The sequence below is a fragment of the Pelobates fuscus genome, chromosome 3 (assembly GCF_036172605.1).
Source record: "Pelobates fuscus isolate aPelFus1 chromosome 3, aPelFus1.pri, whole genome shotgun sequence".
Classification (NCBI taxonomy): domain Eukaryota; kingdom Metazoa; phylum Chordata; class Amphibia; order Anura; family Pelobatidae; genus Pelobates; species Pelobates fuscus.
In genome coordinates, this window is record NC_086319.1 from 5472 (window position 1) to 28271 (window position 22800).

General features: G+C 42.6%; 1 protein-coding gene across 3 annotated transcripts in view; it reads right to left on the minus strand.

The window, feature by feature from the left end:
* Positions 1-21139: 21139 nt before the first annotated feature.
* Positions 21140-22800, minus strand: part of RERG (RAS like estrogen regulated growth inhibitor) — a 147420-nt gene continuing 145759 nt past the window's right edge. For all 3 annotated transcript variants that reach the window (XM_063446610.1, XM_063446609.1, XM_063446611.1), the window contains one exon: positions 21140-22503. In XM_063446610.1, coding sequence (XP_063302680.1) covers positions 22096-22503 — 408 coding nt within the window. In that variant the 3' untranslated portion in view covers positions 21140-22095. The remainder of the gene's footprint in view (positions 22504-22800) is intronic.

A 22800-nucleotide genomic window follows, 5' to 3' on the forward strand; every position in this document is an offset into this window, starting at 1 on the left:
ATTGTATACAGTGTCACTATATCCTGCTAATATCCGAGGTTAATACATTGTATACAGCGTCGCTATCTCCTGCTAATATCCCAGGTTAATACATTGTATACAGCATCGCTATCTCCTGCTAATATCCCGGGTTAATACACTGAATACAGCGTCGCTATCTCCTGCTAATATCCCGGGTTAATACATTGTATACAGTGTCGCTATCTCCTGCTAATATCCCGGGTTAATACATTGTATACAGCGTCGCTATCTCCTGCTAATATCCCGGGTTAATACACTGTATACAGCGTCGCTATCTCCTGCTAATATCCCATGTTAATACACTGTATACAGCGTCGCTATCTCCTGCTAATATCCCATGTTAATACATTGTATACAGCGTCACTATCTCCTGCTAATATCCCAGGTTAATACATTGTATACAGTGACGCTATCTCCTGCTAATATCCCAGGTTAATACATTGTATACAGTGTCGCTATATCCTGCTAATATCCGAGGTTAATACATTGTATACAGCGTCGCTATCTCCTGCTAATATCCCAGGTTAATACATTGTATACAGCGTCGCTATCTCCTGCTAATATCCCGGGTTAATACATAGTATACAGCGTCGCTATCTCCTGCTAATATCCCGGGTTAATACACTATATACAGCGTTGGTATCTCCTGCTAATATCCCAGGTTAATACATTGTATACAGCATCACTATCTCCTGCTAACATCCCGGGTTAATACATTGTATACAGCGTTGCTATCTCCTGCTAATATCCCGGGTTAATACATAGTATACAGCGTCGCTATCTCCTGCTAATATCCCGGGTTAATACATTGTATACAGCGTCGCTATCTCCTGCTAATATCCCGGGTTAATACATAGTATATAGCGTCACTATCTCCTGCTAATATCCCAGGTTAATAAATTGTATACAGCGTTGGTATCTCCTGCTAATATCCCAGGTTAATACATTGTATACAGCGTCGCTATCTCCTGCTAATATCCCAGGTTAATACATTGTATACAGCGTTGCTATCTCCTGCTAATATCCCGGGTTAATACATAGTATATAGCGTCACTATCTCCTGCTAATATCCCAGGTTAATACATTGTATAGAGCGTTGGTATCTCCTGCTAATATCCCAGGTTAATACATTGTATACAGCGTTGGTATCTCCTGCTAATATCCCAGGTTAATACATTGTATACAGTGTCGCTATCTCCTGGTAATATCCCATGTTAATACATTGTATACAGCGTTGCTATCTCCTGCTAATATCCCGGGTTAATACATTGTATACAGCGTCGCTATCTCCTGCTAATATCCCAGGTTAATACATTGTATACAGCGTTGGTATCTCCTGCTAATATCCCAGGTTAATACATTGTATACAGTGTCGCTATCTCCTGCTAATATCCCAGGTTAATACATTGTATACAGCGTCGCTATCTCCTGCTAATATCCCATGTTAATACATTGTATACAGCAGTGCTATCTCCTGCTAATATCCCGGGTTAATACATTGTATACAGCGTTGGTATCTCCTGCTAATATCCCAGGTTAATACACTGTATTCCTGGTCGCTATCTCCTGCTAATATCCCAGGTTAATACATTGTATACAGTGTCGCTATCTCCTGCTAATATCCCAGGTTAATACATTGTATACAGCGTCGCTATCTCCTGCTAATATCCCGGGTTAATACATTGTATACAGCGTCGCTATCTCCTGCTAATATCCCGGGTTAATATATTGTATACAGCGTCGCTATCTCCTGCTAATATCCCAGGTTAATACATTGTATACAGTGTCGCTATCTCCTGCTAATATCCTAGGTTAATACATTGTATACAGCGTCGCTATCTCCTGCTAATATCCTGGGTTTATATATTGTATACAGCGTCGCTATCTCCTGCTAATATCCCAGGTTAATACATAGTATACAGCGTCGCTATCTCCTGCTAATATCCCGGGTTAATACATTGTATACAGCGTCGCTATCTCCTACTAATATCCCAGGTTAATACATTGTATACAGCGTCGCTATCTCCTGCTAATATCCCAGGTTAATACATTGTATACAGAGTCAGTATCTCCTGCTAATATCCCAGGTTAATACATTGTATACCGCGTCGCTATCTCCTGCCAATATCCCATGTTAATACATAGTATACAGCGTCGCTATCTCTTGCTAATATCCCGGGTTAATACATTGTATACAGCGTCGCTATCTCCTACTAATATCCCAGGTTAATACATTGTATACAGCGTCGCTATCTCCTGCTAAAATCCCGGGTTAATACATTGTATACAGCGTCGCTATCTCCTGCTAATATCCCGGGTTAATACATTGTATACAGCGTCGCTATCTCCTGCTAATATCCCAGGTTAATACATTGTATACAGCGTCGCTATCTCCTGCCAATATCCCATGTTAATACATAGTATACAGCGTCGCTATCTCCTGCTAATATCCCGGGTTAATACATTGTATACAGCGTCGCTATCTCCTGCTAATATCCCAGGTTAATACATTGTATACAGCGTCGCTATCTCCTGCCAATATCCCATGTTAATACATAGTATACAGCGTCGCTATCTCCTGCTAATATCCCAGGTTAATACATTGTATACAGCGTCGCTATCTCCTGTAATATCCCAGGTTAATACATTGTATACAGCGTCGCTATCTCCTGCTAATATCCCGGGTTAATACATTGTATACAGCGTCGCTATCTCCTGCTAATATCCCGGGTTAATACATTGTATACAGCGTCGCTATCTCCTGCTAATATCCCTGGTTAATACACTGTATACAGCGTCGCTATCTCCTGCTAATATCCTAGTTTAATACATGGTATACAGCGTCGCTATCTCCTGTAATATCCCATGTTAATACATTGTATACAGCGTCACTATCCCCTGCTAATTTCCCAGGTTAATACATTGTATACAGCGTCGCTATCTCCTGCTAATATCCCGGGTTAATACATTGTATACAGCGTCGCTATCTCCTGCCAATATCCCATGTTAATACATAGTATACAGCGTCACTATCTCCTGCTAATATCCCAGGTTAATACATTGTATACATTGTCGCTATCTCCTGCTAATATCCCAGGTTAATACATTGTATACAGCGTCGCTATCTCCTGCTAATATTCCAGGTTAATACATTGTATACAGCGTCGCTATATCCTGCTCATATCCCAGGTTAATACATTGTATACAGCGTCGCTATCTCCTGCTAATATCCCAGGTTAATACATTGTATACAGCGTCGCTATCTCCTGCTAATTTCCCAGGTTAATACATTGTATACAGCGTCGCTATCTCCTGCTAATATCCCGGGTTAATACACTGTATACAGCGTCGCTATCTCCTGCTAATATCCCGGGTTAATACACTGTATACAGCGTCGCTATCTCCTGCTAATATCCTAGTTTAATACATTGTATACAGCGTCGCTATCTCCTGTAATATCCCATGTTAATACATTGTATACAGCGTCACTATCCCCTGCTAATTTCCCAGGTTAATACATTGTATACAGCGTTGCTATCTCCTGCTAATATCCCGGGTTAATACATTGTATACAGCGTCGCTATCTCCTGCCAATATCCCATGTTAATACATAGTATACAGCGTCGCTATATCCTGCTCATATCCCAGGTTAATACATTGTATACAGCGTCGCTATCTCCTGCTAATATCCCGGGTTAATACACTGTATACAGCGTCGCTATCTCCTGCTGATATCCTAGTTTAATACATTGTATACAGCGTCGCTATCTCCTGTAATATCCCATGTTAATACATTGTATACAGCGTCACTATCCCCTGCTAATTTCCCAGGTTAATACATTGTATACAGCGTCGCTATCTCCTGCTAATATCCCGGGTTAATACATTGTATACAGCGTCGCTATCTCCTGCCAATATCCCATGTTAATAAAGCGTCACTATCTCCCGCTAATATCCCAGGTTAATACATTGTATACATTGTCGCTATCTCCTGCTAATATCCCAGGTTAATACATTGTATACAGCGTCGCTATCTCCTGCTAATATTCCAGGTTAATACATTGTATACAGCGTCGCTATATCCTGCTCATATCCCAGGTTAATACATTGTATACAGCGTCGCTATCTCCTGCTAATATCCCAGGTTAATACATTGTATACAGCGTCACTATCTCCTGCTAATATCCCAGGTTAATACATTGTATACATTGTCGTTATCTCCTGCTAATATCCCGGGTTAATACACTGTATACAGCGTCGCTATCTCCTGCTAATATCTCGGGTTAATACATTGTATGCAGTGTTGCTATCTCCTGCTAATATCCCGGGTTAATACATTGTATACAGCGTCGCTATCTCCTGCTAATATCCCGGGTTAATACATAGTATACAGTGTCGCTATCTCCTGCTAATATCCCAGGTTAATACACTGTATACAGCGTCGCGATCTCCTGCTAATATCCCGGGTTAATACATTGTATACAGCGTCGCTATCTCCTGCTAATATCCCGGGTTAATACATTGTATACAGCGTCACTATCTCCTGATAATATCCCAGGTTAATACATTGTATACAGCGTCGCTATCTCCTGCTAATATCCCGGGTTAATACATTGTATACAGCGTCGCTATCTCCTGCTAATATCCCAGGTTAATACACTGTATACAGCGTCGCTATCTCCTGCTAATATCCCATGTTAATACACTGTATACAGCGTCGCTATCTCCTGCTAATATCCCATGTTAATACATTGTATACAGCGTCACTATCTCCTGCTAATATCCCAGGTTAATACATTGTATACAGTGTCACTATATCCTGCTAATATCCGAGGTTAATACATTGTATACAGCGTCGCTATCTCCTGCTAATATCCCAGGTTAATACATTGTATACAGCATCGCTATCTCCTGCTAATATCCCGGGTTAATACACTGAATACAGCGTCGCTATCTCCTGCTAATATCCCGGGTTAATACATTGTATACAGTGTCGCTATCTCCTGCTAATATCCCGGGTTAATACATTGTATACAGCGTCGCTATCTCCTGCTAATATCCCGGGTTAATACACTGTATACAGCGTCGCTATCTCCTGCTAATATCCCATGTTAATACACTGTATACAGCGTCGCTATCTCCTGCTAATATCCCATGTTAATACATTGTATACAGCGTCACTATCTCCTGCTAATATCCCAGGTTAATACATTGTATACAGTGACGCTATCTCCTGCTAATATCCCAGGTTAATACATTGTATACAGTGTCGCTATATCCTGCTAATATCCGAGGTTAATACATTGTATACAGCGTCGCTATCTCCTGCTAATATCCCAGGTTAATACATTGTATACAGCGTCGCTATCTCCTGCTAATATCCCGGGTTAATACATAGTATACAGCGTCGCTATCTCCTGCTAATATCCCGGGTTAATACACTATATACAGCGTTGGTATCTCCTGCTAATATCCCAGGTTAATACATTGTATACAGCATCACTATCTCCTGCTAACATCCCGGGTTAATACATTGTATACAGCGTTGCTATCTCCTGCTAATATCCCGGGTTAATACATAGTATACAGCGTCGCTATCTCCTGCTAATATCCCGGGTTAATACATTGTATACAGCGTCGCTATCTCCTGCTAATATCCCGGGTTAATACATAGTATATAGCGTCACTATCTCCTGCTAATATCCCAGGTTAATACATTGTATACAGCGTTGGTATCTCCTGCTAATATCCCAGGTTAATACATTGTATACAGCGTCGCTATCTCCTGCTAATATCCCAGGTTAATACATTGTATACAGCGTTGCTATCTCCTGCTAATATCCCGGGTTAATACATAGTATATAGCGTCACTATCTCCTGCTAATATCCCAGGTTAATACATTGTATAGAGCGTTGGTATCTCCTGCTAATATCCCAGGTTAATACATTGTATACAGCGTTGGTATCTCCTGCTAATATCCCAGGTTAATACATTGTATACAGTGTCGCTATCTCCTGGTAATATCCCATGTTAATACATTGTATACAGCGTTGCTATCTCCTGCTAATATCCCGGGTTAATACATTGTATACAGCGTCGCTATCTCCTGCTAATATCCCAGGTTAATACATTGTATACAGCGTTGGTATCTCCTGCTAATATCCCAGGTTAATACATTGTATACAGTGTCGCTATCTCCTGCTAATATCCCAGGTTAATACATTGTATACAGCGTCGCTATCTCCTGCTAATATCCCATGTTAATACATTGTATACAGCAGTGCTATCTCCTGCTAATATCCCGGGTTAATACATTGTATACAGCGTTGGTATCTCCTGCTAATATCCCAGGTTAATACACTGTATTCCTGGTCGCTATCTCCTGCTAATATCCCAGGTTAATACATTGTATACAGTGTCGCTATCTCCTGCTAATATCCCAGGTTAATACATTGTATACAGCGTCGCTATCTCCTGCTAATATCCCGGGTTAATACATTGTATACAGCGTCGCTATCTCCTGCTAATATCCCGGGTTAATATATTGTATACAGCGTCGCTATCTCCTGCTAATATCCCAGGTTAATACATTGTATACAGTGTCGCTATCTCCTGCTAATATCCTAGGTTAATACATTGTATACAGCGTCGCTATCTCCTGCTAATATCCTGGGTTTATATATTGTATACAGCGTCGCTATCTCCTGCTAATATCCCAGGTTAATACATAGTATACAGCGTCGCTATCTCCTGCTAATATCCCGGGTTAATACATTGTATACAGCGTCGCTATCTCCTACTAATATCCCAGGTTAATACATTGTATACAGCGTCGCTATCTCCTGCTAATATCCCAGGTTAATACATTGTATACAGAGTCAGTATCTCCTGCTAATATCCCAGGTTAATACATTGTATACCGCGTCGCTATCTCCTGCCAATATCCCATGTTAATACATAGTATACAGCGTCGCTATCTCTTGCTAATATCCCGGGTTAATACATTGTATACAGCGTCGCTATCTCCTACTAATATCCCAGGTTAATACATTGTATACAGCGTCGCTATCTCCTGCTAAAATCCCGGGTTAATACATTGTATACAGCGTCGCTATCTCCTGCTAATATCCCGGGTTAATACATTGTATACAGCGTCGCTATCTCCTGCTAATATCCCAGGTTAATACATTGTATACAGCGTCGCTATCTCCTGCCAATATCCCATGTTAATACATAGTATACAGCGTCGCTATCTCCTGCTAATATCCCGGGTTAATACATTGTATACAGCGTCGCTATCTCCTGCTAATATCCCAGGTTAATACATTGTATACAGCGTCGCTATCTCCTGCCAATATCCCATGTTAATACATAGTATACAGCGTCGCTATCTCCTGCTAATATCCCAGGTTAATACATTGTATACAGCGTCGCTATCTCCTGTAATATCCCAGGTTAATACATTGTATACAGCGTCGCTATCTCCTGCTAATATCCCGGGTTAATACATTGTATACAGCGTCGCTATCTCCTGCTAATATCCCGGGTTAATACATTGTATACAGCGTCGCTATCTCCTGCTAATATCCCTGGTTAATACACTGTATACAGCGTCGCTATCTCCTGCTAATATCCTAGTTTAATACATGGTATACAGCGTCGCTATCTCCTGTAATATCCCATGTTAATACATTGTATACAGCGTCACTATCCCCTGCTAATTTCCCAGGTTAATACATTGTATACAGCGTCGCTATCTCCTGCTAATATCCCGGGTTAATACATTGTATACAGCGTCGCTATCTCCTGCCAATATCCCATGTTAATACATAGTATACAGCGTCACTATCTCCTGCTAATATCCCAGGTTAATACATTGTATACATTGTCGCTATCTCCTGCTAATATCCCAGGTAAATACATTGTATACAGCGTCGCTATCTCCTGCTAATATTCCAGGTTAATACATTGTATACAGCGTCGCTATATCCTGCTCATATCCCAGGTTAATACATTGTATACAGCGTCGCTATCTCCTGCTAATATCCCAGGTTAATACATTGTATACAGCGTCGCTATCTCCTGCTAATTTCCCAGGTTAATACATTGTATACAGCGTCGCTATCTCCTGCTAATATCCCGGGTTAATACACTGTATACAGCGTCGCTATCTCCTGCTAATATCCCGGGTTAATACACTGTATACAGCGTCGCTATCTCCTGCTAATATCCTAGTTTAATACATTGTATACAGCGTCGCTATCTCCTGTAATATCCCATGTTAATACATTGTATACAGCGTCACTATCCCCTGCTAATTTCCCAGGTTAATACATTGTATACAGCGTTGCTATCTCCTGCTAATATCCCGGGTTAATACATTGTATACAGCGTCGCTATCTCCTGCCAATATCCCATGTTAATACATAGTATACAGCGTCGCTATATCCTGCTCATATCCCAGGTTAATACATTGTATACAGCGTCGCTATCTCCTGCTAATATCCCGGGTTAATACACTGTATACAGCGTCGCTATCTCCTGCTGATATCCTAGTTTAATACATTGTATACAGCGTCGCTATCTCCTGTAATATCCCATGTTAATACATTGTATACAGCGTCACTATCCCCTGCTAATTTCCAAGGTTAATACATTGTATACAGCGTCGCTATCTCCTGCTAATATCCCGGGTTAATACATTGTATACAGCGTCGCTATCTCCTGCCAATATCCCATGTTAATAAAGCGTCACTATCTCCCGCTAATATCCCAGGTTAATACATTGTATACATTGTCGCTATCTCCTGCTAATATCCCAGGTTAATACATTGTATACAGCGTCGCTATCTCCTGCTAATATTCCAGGTTAATACATTGTATACAGCGTCGCTATATCCTGCTCATATCCCAGGTTAATACATTGTATACAGCGTCGCTATCTCCTGCTAATATCCCAGGTTAATACATTGTATACAGCGTCACTATCTCCTGCTAATATCCCAGGTTAATACATTGTATACATTGTCGTTATCTCCTGCTAATATCCCGGGTTAATACATTGTATACAGTGTTGCTATCTCCTGCTAATATCCCAGATTAATACATTGTATACAGTGTCGCTATCTCCTGCTAATATCCCGGGTTAATACATTGTATACAGCGTCACTATCTCCTGATAATATCCCAGGTTAATACATTGTATACAGTGTCACTATCTCCTGCTAATATCCCGGGTAAATACATTGTATACAGCGTCGCTATCTCCTGCTAATATCCCAGGTTAATACATTGTATACATTGTCGCTATCTCCTGCAAATATCCCGGGTTAATACATTGTATACAGCGTTGCTATCTCTTGCTAATATCCCAGTTTAATACATTGTATACAGTGTCACTATCTCCTGCAAATATCCCGGGTTAATACATTGTATACAGCGTTGCTATCTCCTGCTAATATCTCAGGTTAATACATTGTATACAGCGTCGCTATCTCCTGCTAATATCCCAGGTTAATACATTGTATACATTGTCGCTATCCCCTGCTAATATCCCAGGTTAATACATTGTATACAGCGTCACTATCTCCTGCTAATTTCCCAGGTTAATACATTGTGTGGCGAAACCAGCTTCGCCACTGTGAACTGGAGAGGCCTGGTTGCTAGCCTCCTGCCCGCTGACTATGGCCCCTGGACATATTGCACTTTAAAAACTATAATTGGGCATGTAATAATTTATGTTGCTGCTACTGGCCCTTTAAAATCAGCGATGGACATTTTGGGACTACTGTCCCTTTAAGACTGTGAAGCATATTCTATTGTACTGCCTGTATATTGTATATGTATTCATGTGTTAAGTTTAACCTGGGTGATATGTATGCAAGCATTCAACTGATTGTTCGGTAGAATCACTCCATTCATTATATTGAGTGAAACTACCGAACAACCAGACCACCCAGGAATAAGTGTGCCTCCAATTACCGTTGCAACAATGTTGCAAACGGGTAATTGGCAATCAGTGTAATGTATTCTTTGTCCTCGGGGTGGCCGCCATTCGGGAAACAAACACGTGGCGGCGGCCATCGTAAACTACCGAACAGCGGTGTTTTGCCGTCGAGTGTCTGGAACTGAAATCGGACACTTGACTAGGCAAACACCGCTGAGACCTCCATACTCCCAGAAATTCGTATGGAAACTACCGAATGACCCGCCGTTCGGTAGAAAGAAACATACGAACTAGGGGATTCATGCGAATCCCCCTTAGTCTCTGTAACCCAAGTAATTCATCTGTTTCATTCACTTGTTTGTGACCGACCGCAGGGCCAAAATGCATGGAACTGTTTTCGGATACTTTACCCATGCGGTCGGTCAAATCTTTGGAACTTCATATCTCCCGAACCATTCATCCGAATGACCTGATTCTTGGATATGTTGTCCCCCTGAATAAGGTATTCCTCTTATATCAGGGGATACCAGAGGTGTAGCATATGTATTTGGGGTACATCCAGGAATTGGGGAAAAGGGTGTACGGTATAATTATGTTAAGTGCTAATCTAAGGGGAGGAAATGTGTGGGAGGTACATCCATGTGATTGGTTAAATTCATCCTCCCCCTGGGAGTGTCCTGTATGTACTTGTTTGTAATAAAAGCCAGACTGGGTGTCCCAGTCCAGAGTTCTTGCTTAACCCTCAAAGCGATGTGTCGTCTCGGTCTTTGGGGGAATGGGATTGTATGCTGACTGCCAAGAGTGTAAGCCGATGTCTGCTTTTCTTGTTCAGCTGTTCCAGTGTTCGTGTGGTTCCAGTCGGGAGAATGGTGTTTGCAGTAGCTGCCTGTGCATCTGGAAAGGGGATTATCGCCTAAACTGGGTTTTATCCTCTTGTAAGTGAAACGGTCCGTTACAATTGGTGGCAAGCGGCGGGATCGTTCCTACAACCAGAGGGACAGCTACAGACAACACCATTTCTGGATTACAAATTGAGGGCAACGCTAGTATCCGTACAGCGACCCTATCTACAAAGGAAATCAGGAAAATGGAAGGAGACAGAGTCGCAGCTGCTGCAGCACCTCCGAGGGAGGAGGAGGAATCCGAGTTTGCCAGGGAATATAGGAGCAGGATGGCTCTATTCTCACCAGCCCGAGCGGAGCAGATGGCAGACCGGGTCTACAACGATGTACAGGCGTACCTCATGCTGCGAACGACGCAGAGGAACCAACAAGCTGCGGGATCGTTCCTACAGCCAGAAGGACAGCTACAGAACACCAATTCCTTGGAGTTACAAATTGAGGGCAACGTTAGCATTCGTGCAGCGCCCCTGGCAGCAGAGGTATCCAGCGACTTGGAGCAGACAAGTATGGAAGGCTCTGACGCTGAAGATGATTTTATGGCCAAGGTGAGACAGCAAGTGGCCCAGTATGGGGGTTATATATCCATGGACACATTCCAGGGGATCTGGAACCAGGTCATGGCTGAGCAAAACTCAAAGATGGACGAAGAGTATGATGAGCAGGAAGAGTGGTACAGCAGCAGAGTAGAGGCTGCATCCGAGGAGGTTAGCCGCCCCCCCCCGAGGCGGCAGGAAGAACCCGAAGTAGGGGTCCTCATAGATTGGTCCTGTGAGGAACCACAACAGGCAGGTGGAGATGGGACCGAGGTCTCTCTACCGGCCCTACAGGGATGCTGGGCAGTCGGCCCAGATCCCCAGCGGCAGTGTGTCACCCAGGGAGCTGATGGTGTCGTCCATCCTCCCCAGCGGCAGAGTAAGTCCCAGGGAGCTAAAGGTGTCGTCCTTCCTCCCCAGCGGCAGATTGTATCTCAGGGAGCTGAAGGTGCCGTCCTTCCTCCCCAGCGGCAGTGTGTGTCCCAGGGAGATGAAGGTGTCGTCCTTCCTCTCCAGCGGCAGGCTGAGTTACAGGGGGCAGAGGTTGTTGTTCCTGCCCCCCAGCAGAAAAGTGATATGCCAGGAAGGCAGTGTGAAGTAAAGGGAGAGGAGAGCAGCGTCCTCCCTCCCCAGCGGCAGTGTGTGTCTCCGGGAGCTGATGGTGTCGTCCATCCTCCCCAGCGGCAGGCTGAGTTACAGGGGGCAGAGGTTGTTGTTCCTGCCCCCCAGCAGCAAAGTGATGTGCCAGGAAGGCAGTGTGAAGTGAGGGGAGAGGAGAGCAGCGTCCTCCCTCCCCAGCGGCAGTGTGTACCCCAGGGAGCTGAAGGTGCCGTCCTTCCTCCCCAGCGGCAGTGTGTCCTGCAGGGAGCAGAGACAGTCAGTCTCGCACCCCAACCGCAGGACAAGGGAATGAAAGGGGAAACAGCTGGTCTCCCTTTTCCCCAGCAGAAGGAGTGGCAGGGAGAGGAGCCTGCTAACCCCTCTCCCCAGCAGCAGTTCACCGTCCAGAGAGAGAAGCTTGTTATACCCTCTCTCCCACGGCAGCCTAACCCACCAAGGGGAGATGTTAAGCCCCACAACTGTGCAGATGGGACCGTAGTCTCTGCACTTACAGCACAAGGGATAGGGACGGTCGGTCCTGTTCCCCAGCCTCAGGGTGATGGATCCAAAGGGGAGACAGTCGGTCTCCCCCTCCGGCAGTCGAGCTGTGCACCTAAAGGGGAGACAGTCAGTCTCCAGCAACCAGGCGCCCACCAGACTACTCCCGTGGTAGTGCTGGCAACCGGACAGAGTACCGCTGGTCTCTGCCCCCTCAGCAACCCACCAAGGCAGCCTACCAGTCTCCCACCCAGCAGTGGTGAAACACCAGAACCTGGACAAAATTCTTCCTCACCCAGATGTAGTAACCGGTTAGTGTGGGTGGGCTGCTCTGTTATTTCTCTTTTGTGGGTGGGTTGCTGGACTAACCAGGGCACTGACCGGCAGAAAGTCAGGTACCCTGTTAGTCTAATTGACAAAGGGGAGAAATGTGGCGAAACCAGCTTCGCCACTGTGAACTGGAGAGGCCTGGTTGCTAGCCTCCTGCCCGCTGACTATGGCCCCTGGACATATTGCACTTTAAAAACTATAATTGGGCATGTAATAATTTATGTTGCTGCTACTGGCCCTTTAAAATCAGCGATGGACATTTTGGGACTACTGTCCCTTTAAGACTGTGAAGCATATTCTATTGTACTGCCTGTATATTGTATATGTATTCATGTGTTAAGTTTAACCTGGGTGATATGTATGCAAGCATTCAACTGATTGTTCGGTAGAATCACTCCATTCATTATATTGAGTGAAACTACCGAACAACCAGACCACCCAGGAATAAGTGTGCCTCCAATTACCGTTGCAACAATGTTGCAAACGGGTAATTGGCAATCAGTGTAATGTATTCTTTGTCCTCGGGGTGGCCGCCATTCGAGAAACAAACACGTGGCGGCGGCCATCTTAAACTACCGAACAGCGGTGTTTTGCCGTCGAGTGTCTGGAACTGAAATCGGACACTTGACTAGGCAAACACCGCTGAGACCTCCATACTCCCAGAAATTCGTATGGAAACTACCGAATGACCCGCCGTTCGGTAGAAAGAAACATACGAACTAGGGGATTCATGCGAATCCCCCTTAGTCTCTGTAACCCAAGTAATTCGTCTGTTTCATTCACTTGTTTGTGACCGACCGCAGGGCCAAAATGCATGGAACTGTTTTCGGATACTTTACCCATGCGGTCGGTCAAATCTTTGGAACTTCATATCTCCCGAACCATTCATCCGAATGACCTGATTCTTGGATATGTTGTCCCCCTGAATAAGGTATTCCCCTTATATCAGGGGATACCTGTTTTGGAGGTGTAGCATATGTATTTGGGGTACATCCAGGAATTGGGGAAAAGGGTGTACGGTATAATTATGTTAAGTGCTAATCTAAGGGGAGGAAATGTGTGGGAGGTACATCCATGTGATTGGTTAAATTCATCCTCCCCCTGGGAGTGTCCTGTATGTACTTGTTTGTAATAAAAGCCAGACTGGGTGTCCCAGTCCAGAGTTCTTGCTTAACCCTCAAAGCGATGTGTCGTCTCGGTCTTTGGGGGAATGGGATTGTATGCTGACTGCCAAGAGTGTAAGCCGATGTCTGCTTTTCTTGTTCAGCTGTTCCAGTGTTCGTGTGGTTCCAGTCGGGAGAATGGTGTTTGCAGTAGCTGCCTGTGCATCTGGAAAGGGGATTATCGCCTAAACTGGGTTTTATCCTCTTGTAAGTGAAACGGTCCGTTACACATTGTATACAGCGTCACTATCTCCTTCTAATTTCCCAGGTTAATATATTGTATACAGCGTCGCTATATCCTGCTAATTTCCCAGGTTAATATATTGTATACAGTGTCGCTATCCCCTGCTAATATCCCAGGTTAATACATTGTATACAGCGTTGGTATCTCCTGCTAATATCCCAGGTTAATATATTGTATACAGCGTCGCTATATCCTGCTAATATCCCGGGTTAATACATTGTATACAGCGTCGCTATCTCCTGCTAATATCCCGGGTTAATACATTGTATACAGCGTCACTATCTCCTGCTAATTTCCCAGGTTAATATATTGTATACAGCGTCGCTATCTCCTGCTAATATCCCATGTTAATACATTGTATACAGCGTCGCTATCTCCTGCTAATATCCCAGGTTAATACATTGTATACAGCGTTGGTATCTCCTGCTAATATCCCAGGTTAATATATTGTATACAGCGTCGCTATATCCTGCTAATATCCCAGGTTAATACATTGTATACAGCGTCGCTATCTCCTGCTAATATCCCGGGTTAATACATTGTATACAGTGTTGCTATCTCCTGCTAAGACCAATCACAGGGTGAAGTGTGCATGCTCAAATGACACGTATTTACTGTAAAGCTGTGGTTGCTATGGTGACAACTTACGCAGTGTGTGCTTTGTGATATACCAGCCAGTGGCTAATTTGCAAGCGGCCGGTATCCTTGCACGCAGACGTTATTTGCTTTCATAAGTAAAAATGTTTAAATAGTTCCAACCTAGTCAGTAATTGGTACACTGTGTAATTAGTAGCTAGTTGTTAGCGGCAACAGCTTACAGCAAAACTGGAAACGGGCACAGAGAGTGGAAAGAAAATGGAGGATGAGTTTCCATACAGGGCAGAGAGATAATGGAAGCTCACAGAGGGTTTGGCAGGAACCTGGAGAAGTCTTGGAAAGTCTTGGAAGCGTATATATATTTTTTGAGGAAATTTCTTTCTTTGGAACGGAAGATGAAATTTATTTTTACATTGATAATACAGATAGTGATCATGACAGTCTGTTTTTAGCCCTCTCATGAGGATAATCATGATAATTGTAGTCTTAATTAGAGATGGGATGTAATCTTATTTTCTTTCAAAATCTAGATATTAGGATCTGTAAGAAATGCCTCATTCTGGTGTACTGTTTTAGCCCCTCTTCAGGATAAGGACATACATTTAATTTGTCTAAACGGAAATATTATAAGCAAGTTACTATGCACGTGGTCTTGCCAACTTCTCACGCAACACATTTTTAAATAATTCCCAATTTCCTCACAGGAATATCATGATATTAAAGGCAAGCTTCTAAGTACCATAACTACTACAGCGTGCTGTCATGGTTATAGTGCCAGGACTAGCCTTGCACTGCCTTGCACTGTTTTAGAACAATTTGACAAATTACCTGAGTTCCCGGGCAGGTGAAGCTGGATGTCTTCATTAAACTAAGATTGACCAATCTAATACAAAGTTCATTGGCTGAGAGGATTACATTAATGAGAGCAGCCGTGAAATGGAGTTAAATACAACAAAATAGTGACTTCACAAGTTCCCAAGATAAAGTACTTTAGTGAAAAAACGTACATATAATTAATCTATCACTTCCACAACTTCACAAGATAAAGTGCTTTAATGAAAAGTAAGTGCATATAATTAATCTGGCACTCAACTTCCCTTATAGCAAAGGAGTTCTCCTCAAATCTTCAATCCGTCCTAATACAAAATATTATATAATAGATGAGTTCCTCTGTCTTCTCCAACTGATAGCGATCTTTTTGCTGATTACTTTCCAGTTCCGCCCTTCTTTACATCATGCGTTCCATTGTCGCCATCTCCGTTTTCAAAGCTCCGTGACTTCATCACACTATGAGAGTGATGACGCGTGAATTCCACAATGTGTTCCAACCGGCAATACATTATTTTCAAGCTCTATGAGAAGTCCTCAAAATAGATATGTATGCAATATTCATGGGAAAGATACCAGGGAGGGGGAAAAATATATAGCATTAGAAAATAGCCTTCGTAGGGCGGTGCCAGCATCTGAGCGAGATAGATGCATCTTGCAGCAGTTCTGAATATTAGACATGTGCACCAGTGAAATCTTCGTTTCGTACGAATGATTTTGTACTAAATAAAAATATAATTTGTCAAATCGCAAACCATTTGTTTTCAAATGAAATTCGTTAAAAAGTAATTTGTTTTCGTCCATCAGGACAAAAAAAACAACCCAAGGAGGGAGCCGGCAGTGCTACCAGCTCCCTCCTTGTAATAAATAATTATTCATAACCCCCCCACATTAAAACCTATATGACCCCCCTCTGCGAGTAAGGGCATGTTGCCTAAACAAATTTAAACGTACTAGTGACTGGGCACTAGTGCAATAATGGGGGACCAGACACAGGTTAAATCCTGCCTCATGCCCCTACCTGTGCCAGGTATATAAATCAGTATGGGGATCACTATGACCCCCATATTGATAAAAGGGAGGTTAAATCTTTCCACATGCCCCGTCACGTGCTCCAGTTTTAAATAGCCGATACTACTTAGTACATGCTCATTTTGAAATCCAAATACTATATCACAAGTCTATATATAAATATCTATTAAGACATATCACTGTTTTTCATATTTATGTTGTAAACAATAATGATGTTTGCTGATTGGTGAACGGCCTATAATGTAATTTTGGCGCCAATTTTAAACTACCTTTCCCTATATAAACTCCAACTAGCAAGGCTTTATTTTTTTACTCCATTTGAAAAAGCCTATATTGGTGAAACGCATTATAGATATTACTTTGTGTAGCGGAGCTGCAATATTAAATCCCAATATCTCCGCTGGTAAAATAAAGTAATCCAAGAAAAGCGCTGAATGAAGGCAATATCCCAAATCCCCCAGTAACCGGACGAAACACAGTTCTGGGAGTCAACTGGGGGCCTTATTGAAACAGCACCAAATGTATGTGATTTTCACTGTACAGGGTTTCCAGACTGGGACAGCAGGGGTTTTAAACAGATGGACTGTGTGGAAAACTGACTGTGCAGGGTCATTTCCCAGCATCCCCTGCTGTCCAGGGACAAAGATGACATCAGCAGGCATGGATAATTACATTAACAGTGGTTACAGTAAAATCTGGTATGTAAAATGTATAACTTCGGTAATTTCCAACAAATTTACATGAATGACCCTTCATTAGATTGCAGGGATCTTAATGTACAATCTCATGAATTACCGCTCAGATCCCTGCAAACCATTTTTAGTGAACCTGGTCTAGACATGGAAAACTCATGAACACGTGAACACGGATGAAACGTTTTAAATCACCGAAAGAGCGAGGTTCCCGAACGCTATGGAAGTCCAGCGGTGTTTGGAAATTAAGTAGCCGATTTGAGTTCCAGGTGCTCAACGACCAAACACCGCTGAACTCTTAGCGAACAAAGATGGCCGCCGCCACGTGTTCGGTATACGAACGGCGGCCACACACACAAAATCAATTAAACGCTTGCAACAATGTTGCAACTGGGCTAATGGGAGACACAGTAGTTAGGTAGTTTCCAGAACAGGATTGCAGATGACTGTTCACTGTTCAGGAAATGAATGCTGGATCCCCATAGACGAACCATAGGGAATACGGCCATTTTAAAGTCCCGAACACAATTTATGATAAGAAAGTCTTTTCAGTCTCCAAGTGGCTGTGTTTGCCACACACATACAAAGGACTAAAGTGGCGGTTCTGCCACACTTTGCATTTTATATAATAAAGGATTTTGGTTTTCACAATAGTCTATTGTGCCATCACCTTTATAATTTAACAACGTATTTCTAATTTATACTTCCTGGCATTTTTATCATCATTTTCTATCATCTTTATCATCTCTACTCTCAAGAATATCCCAGGTGGGGATCATACCACCAACGCTATCATCATAGAGCAGTGAGCCTGCTCTACTCTTGTGAGTATAATTCTGATTCATTTTATACAACTTTTTACTATTTTATTGAGATCACTAGCTGTGGCTATTTTCTTATTCTCTTTCTGAGTACCTGGACACCCATCTGCTGTGTACGACCCTCACCATATCCCATAGGTGGGGATTGTACCACTTGTGGCACAGTCCTTCTCTCTCTTTTGTTTTCCTGTGTGTTATTTTGAAGGGTTGATAAGGATCCCATTTTAGGGTTGCTGCCTTGTTGTCTATTATTTTCTGTTATTAAGCAATGACCCAATTGTGTGTTTTAATCTGTAAAACGCTACATTTACCTGTCACAGTACTCTGATTGGTTGGCTTGAAATCCAACCAACCAGAGTGATCTGTGCCATTCTACACACCGTGGGAAAGTTCTTTGGAATTTTCCCATGCTGTGTAATTTGACTCATAACTCTCTGGTTGGTTGCTTTCAATTTGAAAAGTAACCAATCAGAGGGCTATGAGTCAAATTTGAAATCGTATTCATGCTAAGGAAATAAAGACAGCTGCCCTACCCCCCAAAAATATTTGCTGTACTAAAGACTAAAGTGTCTACTATCAAGAGACTATTATTTGTAAGGACTATCACATATGACTTATTTCTTGTTTGTTCCATATATCTATTTATTCTTTTTTTATATTGTCTATTGGCGCAGCCCTTTTTTTTTTTTTTTTTTTAATTCTTTATTTTATTTGTGCATAGAATTAACAATCAGTTTTGTACTGCCACGACAGCTGGTACAAACACAAAAGAAACATGCGGTAATAGTAATGTGGCATAAGAAACACTGCACTTTTTATTTTTTTTATATAAACAAGCTTAAGTCACTACGGTAGTTATGTGGTTTTCATCATACAGGCTATACATTATCAACACCTAGTAGGGTGCTAACTGCTTAATAAGATTTAACCATGCCTCTTCGAGGTTAACTATGCTTAATACGATTCAACTATGCGTAATAGTAAGTTGCCCTGCTTGAGTGAAGAGTGGCGATGTAAATAATCTAGGCTTTTACCAGGGAGAGACAGTGTGAGTCATGAGAAGAGTGACAGCAGGACATGAAAAATAAAAACAGTTAGAAAAACAAAATTCTACTGTTCAAGATAATATTTCAATCACCTAAGGGTGGTCCAAGTAAGACTGCTAGTTTCTATATAGGCAATATATAAATTAACGGTGAAACAAATAATAACAAACAGAAAAAGGAACGTTAAATCCTAGAAAATATAACTGGCTGATACCCTTGTTATACTGGGTCTGGTGTGAGTCCGTTCATGGCGTTCAACCTATGCCACTTAAAGTCCAGGTACAATGAGGGTGCCTGATACCAGTCCCTGTTTCCCCCACCTGCTCTCTCTGTGTGCGGTGCAGCGGCAGGGGCAGGTGTGTCCTCCGTGTGCCATCGGTCTCGTCTGCCATGTGGCTTGAGGGGACTTTCCCAGGGTTGCGCTGCCCCCGACGGGTGAGTCTGGAGCTCTGCGGTCGAGGTGAGTAAAAATGTCCACGCTGCTGGGCTTTTTGGGAAAGTGGTGCTCGCCGCTGTGATTCCTTGTGCCTTTTCCCTTTGGTCATGCGGGGGGGATGGTTCTTCATGTTGCTATGTGTAGCAGGGTGACCCCCAGTAGTTGCTGGGCTTTCCGCAGGCTTACGGGGTAGCTCTTTAGGCTGCTCTCCCTCAGGAGGTCGGCGTGGCGTTGCTGTGATACGGGCCTCCAACTTGGCCCAGAAGTTTGCAAAGATTGCTTCCAAGCGCTCCAGCACCTGTTCGGCGGCCCCTCCTTGTGGCTCCATCGGCTGTTTCAGGCTTGGTTGGCGGGACAGAGGTATTGCCGCCATCTTAGAGTAGTCAGCCGCGATCAGGAGTCTTGGGGCGGATTTAGCTTAGGGTCGGTATAGGCTTCAACCAGTGGATACCGGGATAACCCCCACCGGTCCAGAGGGGGGGGGGGGAGGATAGTTTTATTCCCGAGTCCGTTCCGTTCATCCGAGGAGCTAGGAGAGCGGCCGTCTCCCCCAGCTCAGGCTTGTGTAGGCCGCGTGCCGCTGCCAGAACAGACCGGGGTCGGACAGGCTCACAGCGGGTATCCTCCGGTGCACCGAGGACCTCTTAACAAGATGTGTGTATATTGTAGCTTGGTCGCTGGGTAGCCCGGGCGTAAAACTCGATTTTGTCGGGCCAGAAGCAGGAGCTCCTACAGAGCACGTCTGGCTGCCTCGGCTGTTTTTTATCTTTTTATTTCTGTATATTCTCTAAAGGGTTTAGAGGGATTCTTCTTTTAGGGTTGCTGCCTTTTTCTGTTGATTAACGCTGAACCATTTTTTGTATTCTGTAAAAGGAGTATACTTCATATACAAATGAACATGATTCTATTCTTATGCTAACAATTATTTGTTCCAATACAAAGGAACACATGGAGGATGTGCGGACAAAATGTCACATATGCATACATTATCCCTCATATATAGTATGTGTGAATCATTATTTAAATAAATTATATATAAAAAAGGGTTGTACAAAGCGTGATGACGTTACAGAACTTTGAAAATAAAGTTGGTGGCAATGGAACACACGCATGGAATGTAATGACGTCAACAAGGGTGCAACCAGGAAGTAATCGGCAAAGAGATCGCTATCAGCTAGAAAAGACAGAGGAACCTATAGGAAGGAAGTTTGAACTCATTGGGGGATGTATATAAGGACTGGGAAAGGAAGGGGGATTTATATGCACTTTGTATTTTGTTCCAACTGAGGAAGTCACTGAGGAAGTCCCTAACTGGGATGAAACGCGTAGGACTTTTCCTGTGATTCTCTGGTGATATGTTTTACCTGCTACTGCTTACTTCTATGTAAGTAAATAAATTGTCATTGTGCACTTTAGTTTTATTGTTACCTTATCTTGTTGCACTTTGTCATTTCTCTCATTGAATGAGACCAAGATCTGGGACGAAACATATCAACTATTATCTGAAGGCTCTATATTTGGCTCCAAAGTGTGAGTGGCCAATTGGCACTTATATTGTACTAATAATATACAATACAGTTTTGAAATATGCCGTACTGTTCTAATCTTCCCTAGCTGGACAAACCCTAATTTATGTATTTAAAGTGAAATTGAGTTAAACAGATTATCTGGGAAAGAGAATTGTAGAGTCTGCAATTAAATGGTGAAATCCAGGTCAAACCAATTATACCAGGAGCCTCATTGCACCATAACCACAACAGTGGGCTGTGGTGGATATGAATCTTGAAGTGTTTCATTAAAGCATGATGTAAGGAAGGTGAACTATGGTCTATACAGCATTTCCCACTTTTGAAAGGAACAAGTAGTTCTGAATCATCATTTGAGTAATTATTCCATGCTCAGTAATTTTTCTTCCACAGGTTTTATAATTTGTTTTCTAATTAGTGCTAAAATAAGAAATCTGTTTCTGTTTTAATTACAATTATTTATATAGTACAGACATATTTGGCAGTGCTTTCTAACTGGGAGATAACGTGTTTTACACTGATCAGACTGCAAATCCGTTAACAAGACTAAGTAGATGGCTTCTCTAGTTTACTGTGATTGTCCAATTCCATGTCCCTTTTATTTTATTTTTATTTGTTTTCCCTATGGGTGAGATTTGTCATGTTATATTCAATCTTTAGTATATACATTCGTTCAGCCAAACAAGGGCTCTGCCAGGGGAATACGTGAGAATATTCATCATGAATTACAAGACATTGAATATTCAAAAGCGTTAAAAATAGAAGTTATATTCACTAATACTACACAAAAGCATGTAACTTGTGTTTCAAAACAACCATTTGAATTAATTCATTGTTTCTCGTACGCTAACGGTTAGTTCTGATTTTCTTGTAGGAGCATTAGCTGCTGATTTTAGTTAACATTTTGTTAATTGCTTGCTTGACATGGGTTGTTGAGCTCCTTCTTCTTGTTTTCCCTTGAATCATTTTCCGACGTCTTACTTCTCGACATAGCTCGTAAAATGCCTCTGTGATGTTGCCTTCCCCGGTACAGGCTGAACACTCATAAAAGGCACACGCCAGTTCGGTGGCTAGTTTTTCTCCCTCTTCAGTGCTGACCTGTCTTGAATGATCTAGGTCGGCTTTATTTCCAACTAAAATCAAGGTTACATTCTTTGGCTTTTTTATCTCGTCCAATAAATTCTTAAAAGGTAATACTTCCTCAAAACTCTGTCTGTCGGTAATATCATAGACGATTACGAAGCCTTCTCCCCACCGCATGTGGCCCTCTCTCTGGATAACATCTTCCTGCACAGAAAAAACAGAAATGATGAATGTGGTTCATCTAATTTGAATGGAATTTATCTTAAAAGTCTGAATAGATAAAACAGCAGTCGCAATGTCATCTTAACCAAGGATCAATAGCCAAGACGTCTTCTCTGGTGACAGCCACAAATCGTGCTCCCAGATGCACACACAGATCCATGTTTCCAGAATCAAACAAAAAGCTATGCACTCTCAAACACACACCGACATATATACACACAGCTACGCATTGACACACATACAATGTGTACTCCTAACTTCCGCTGAGTACCTGTAAGG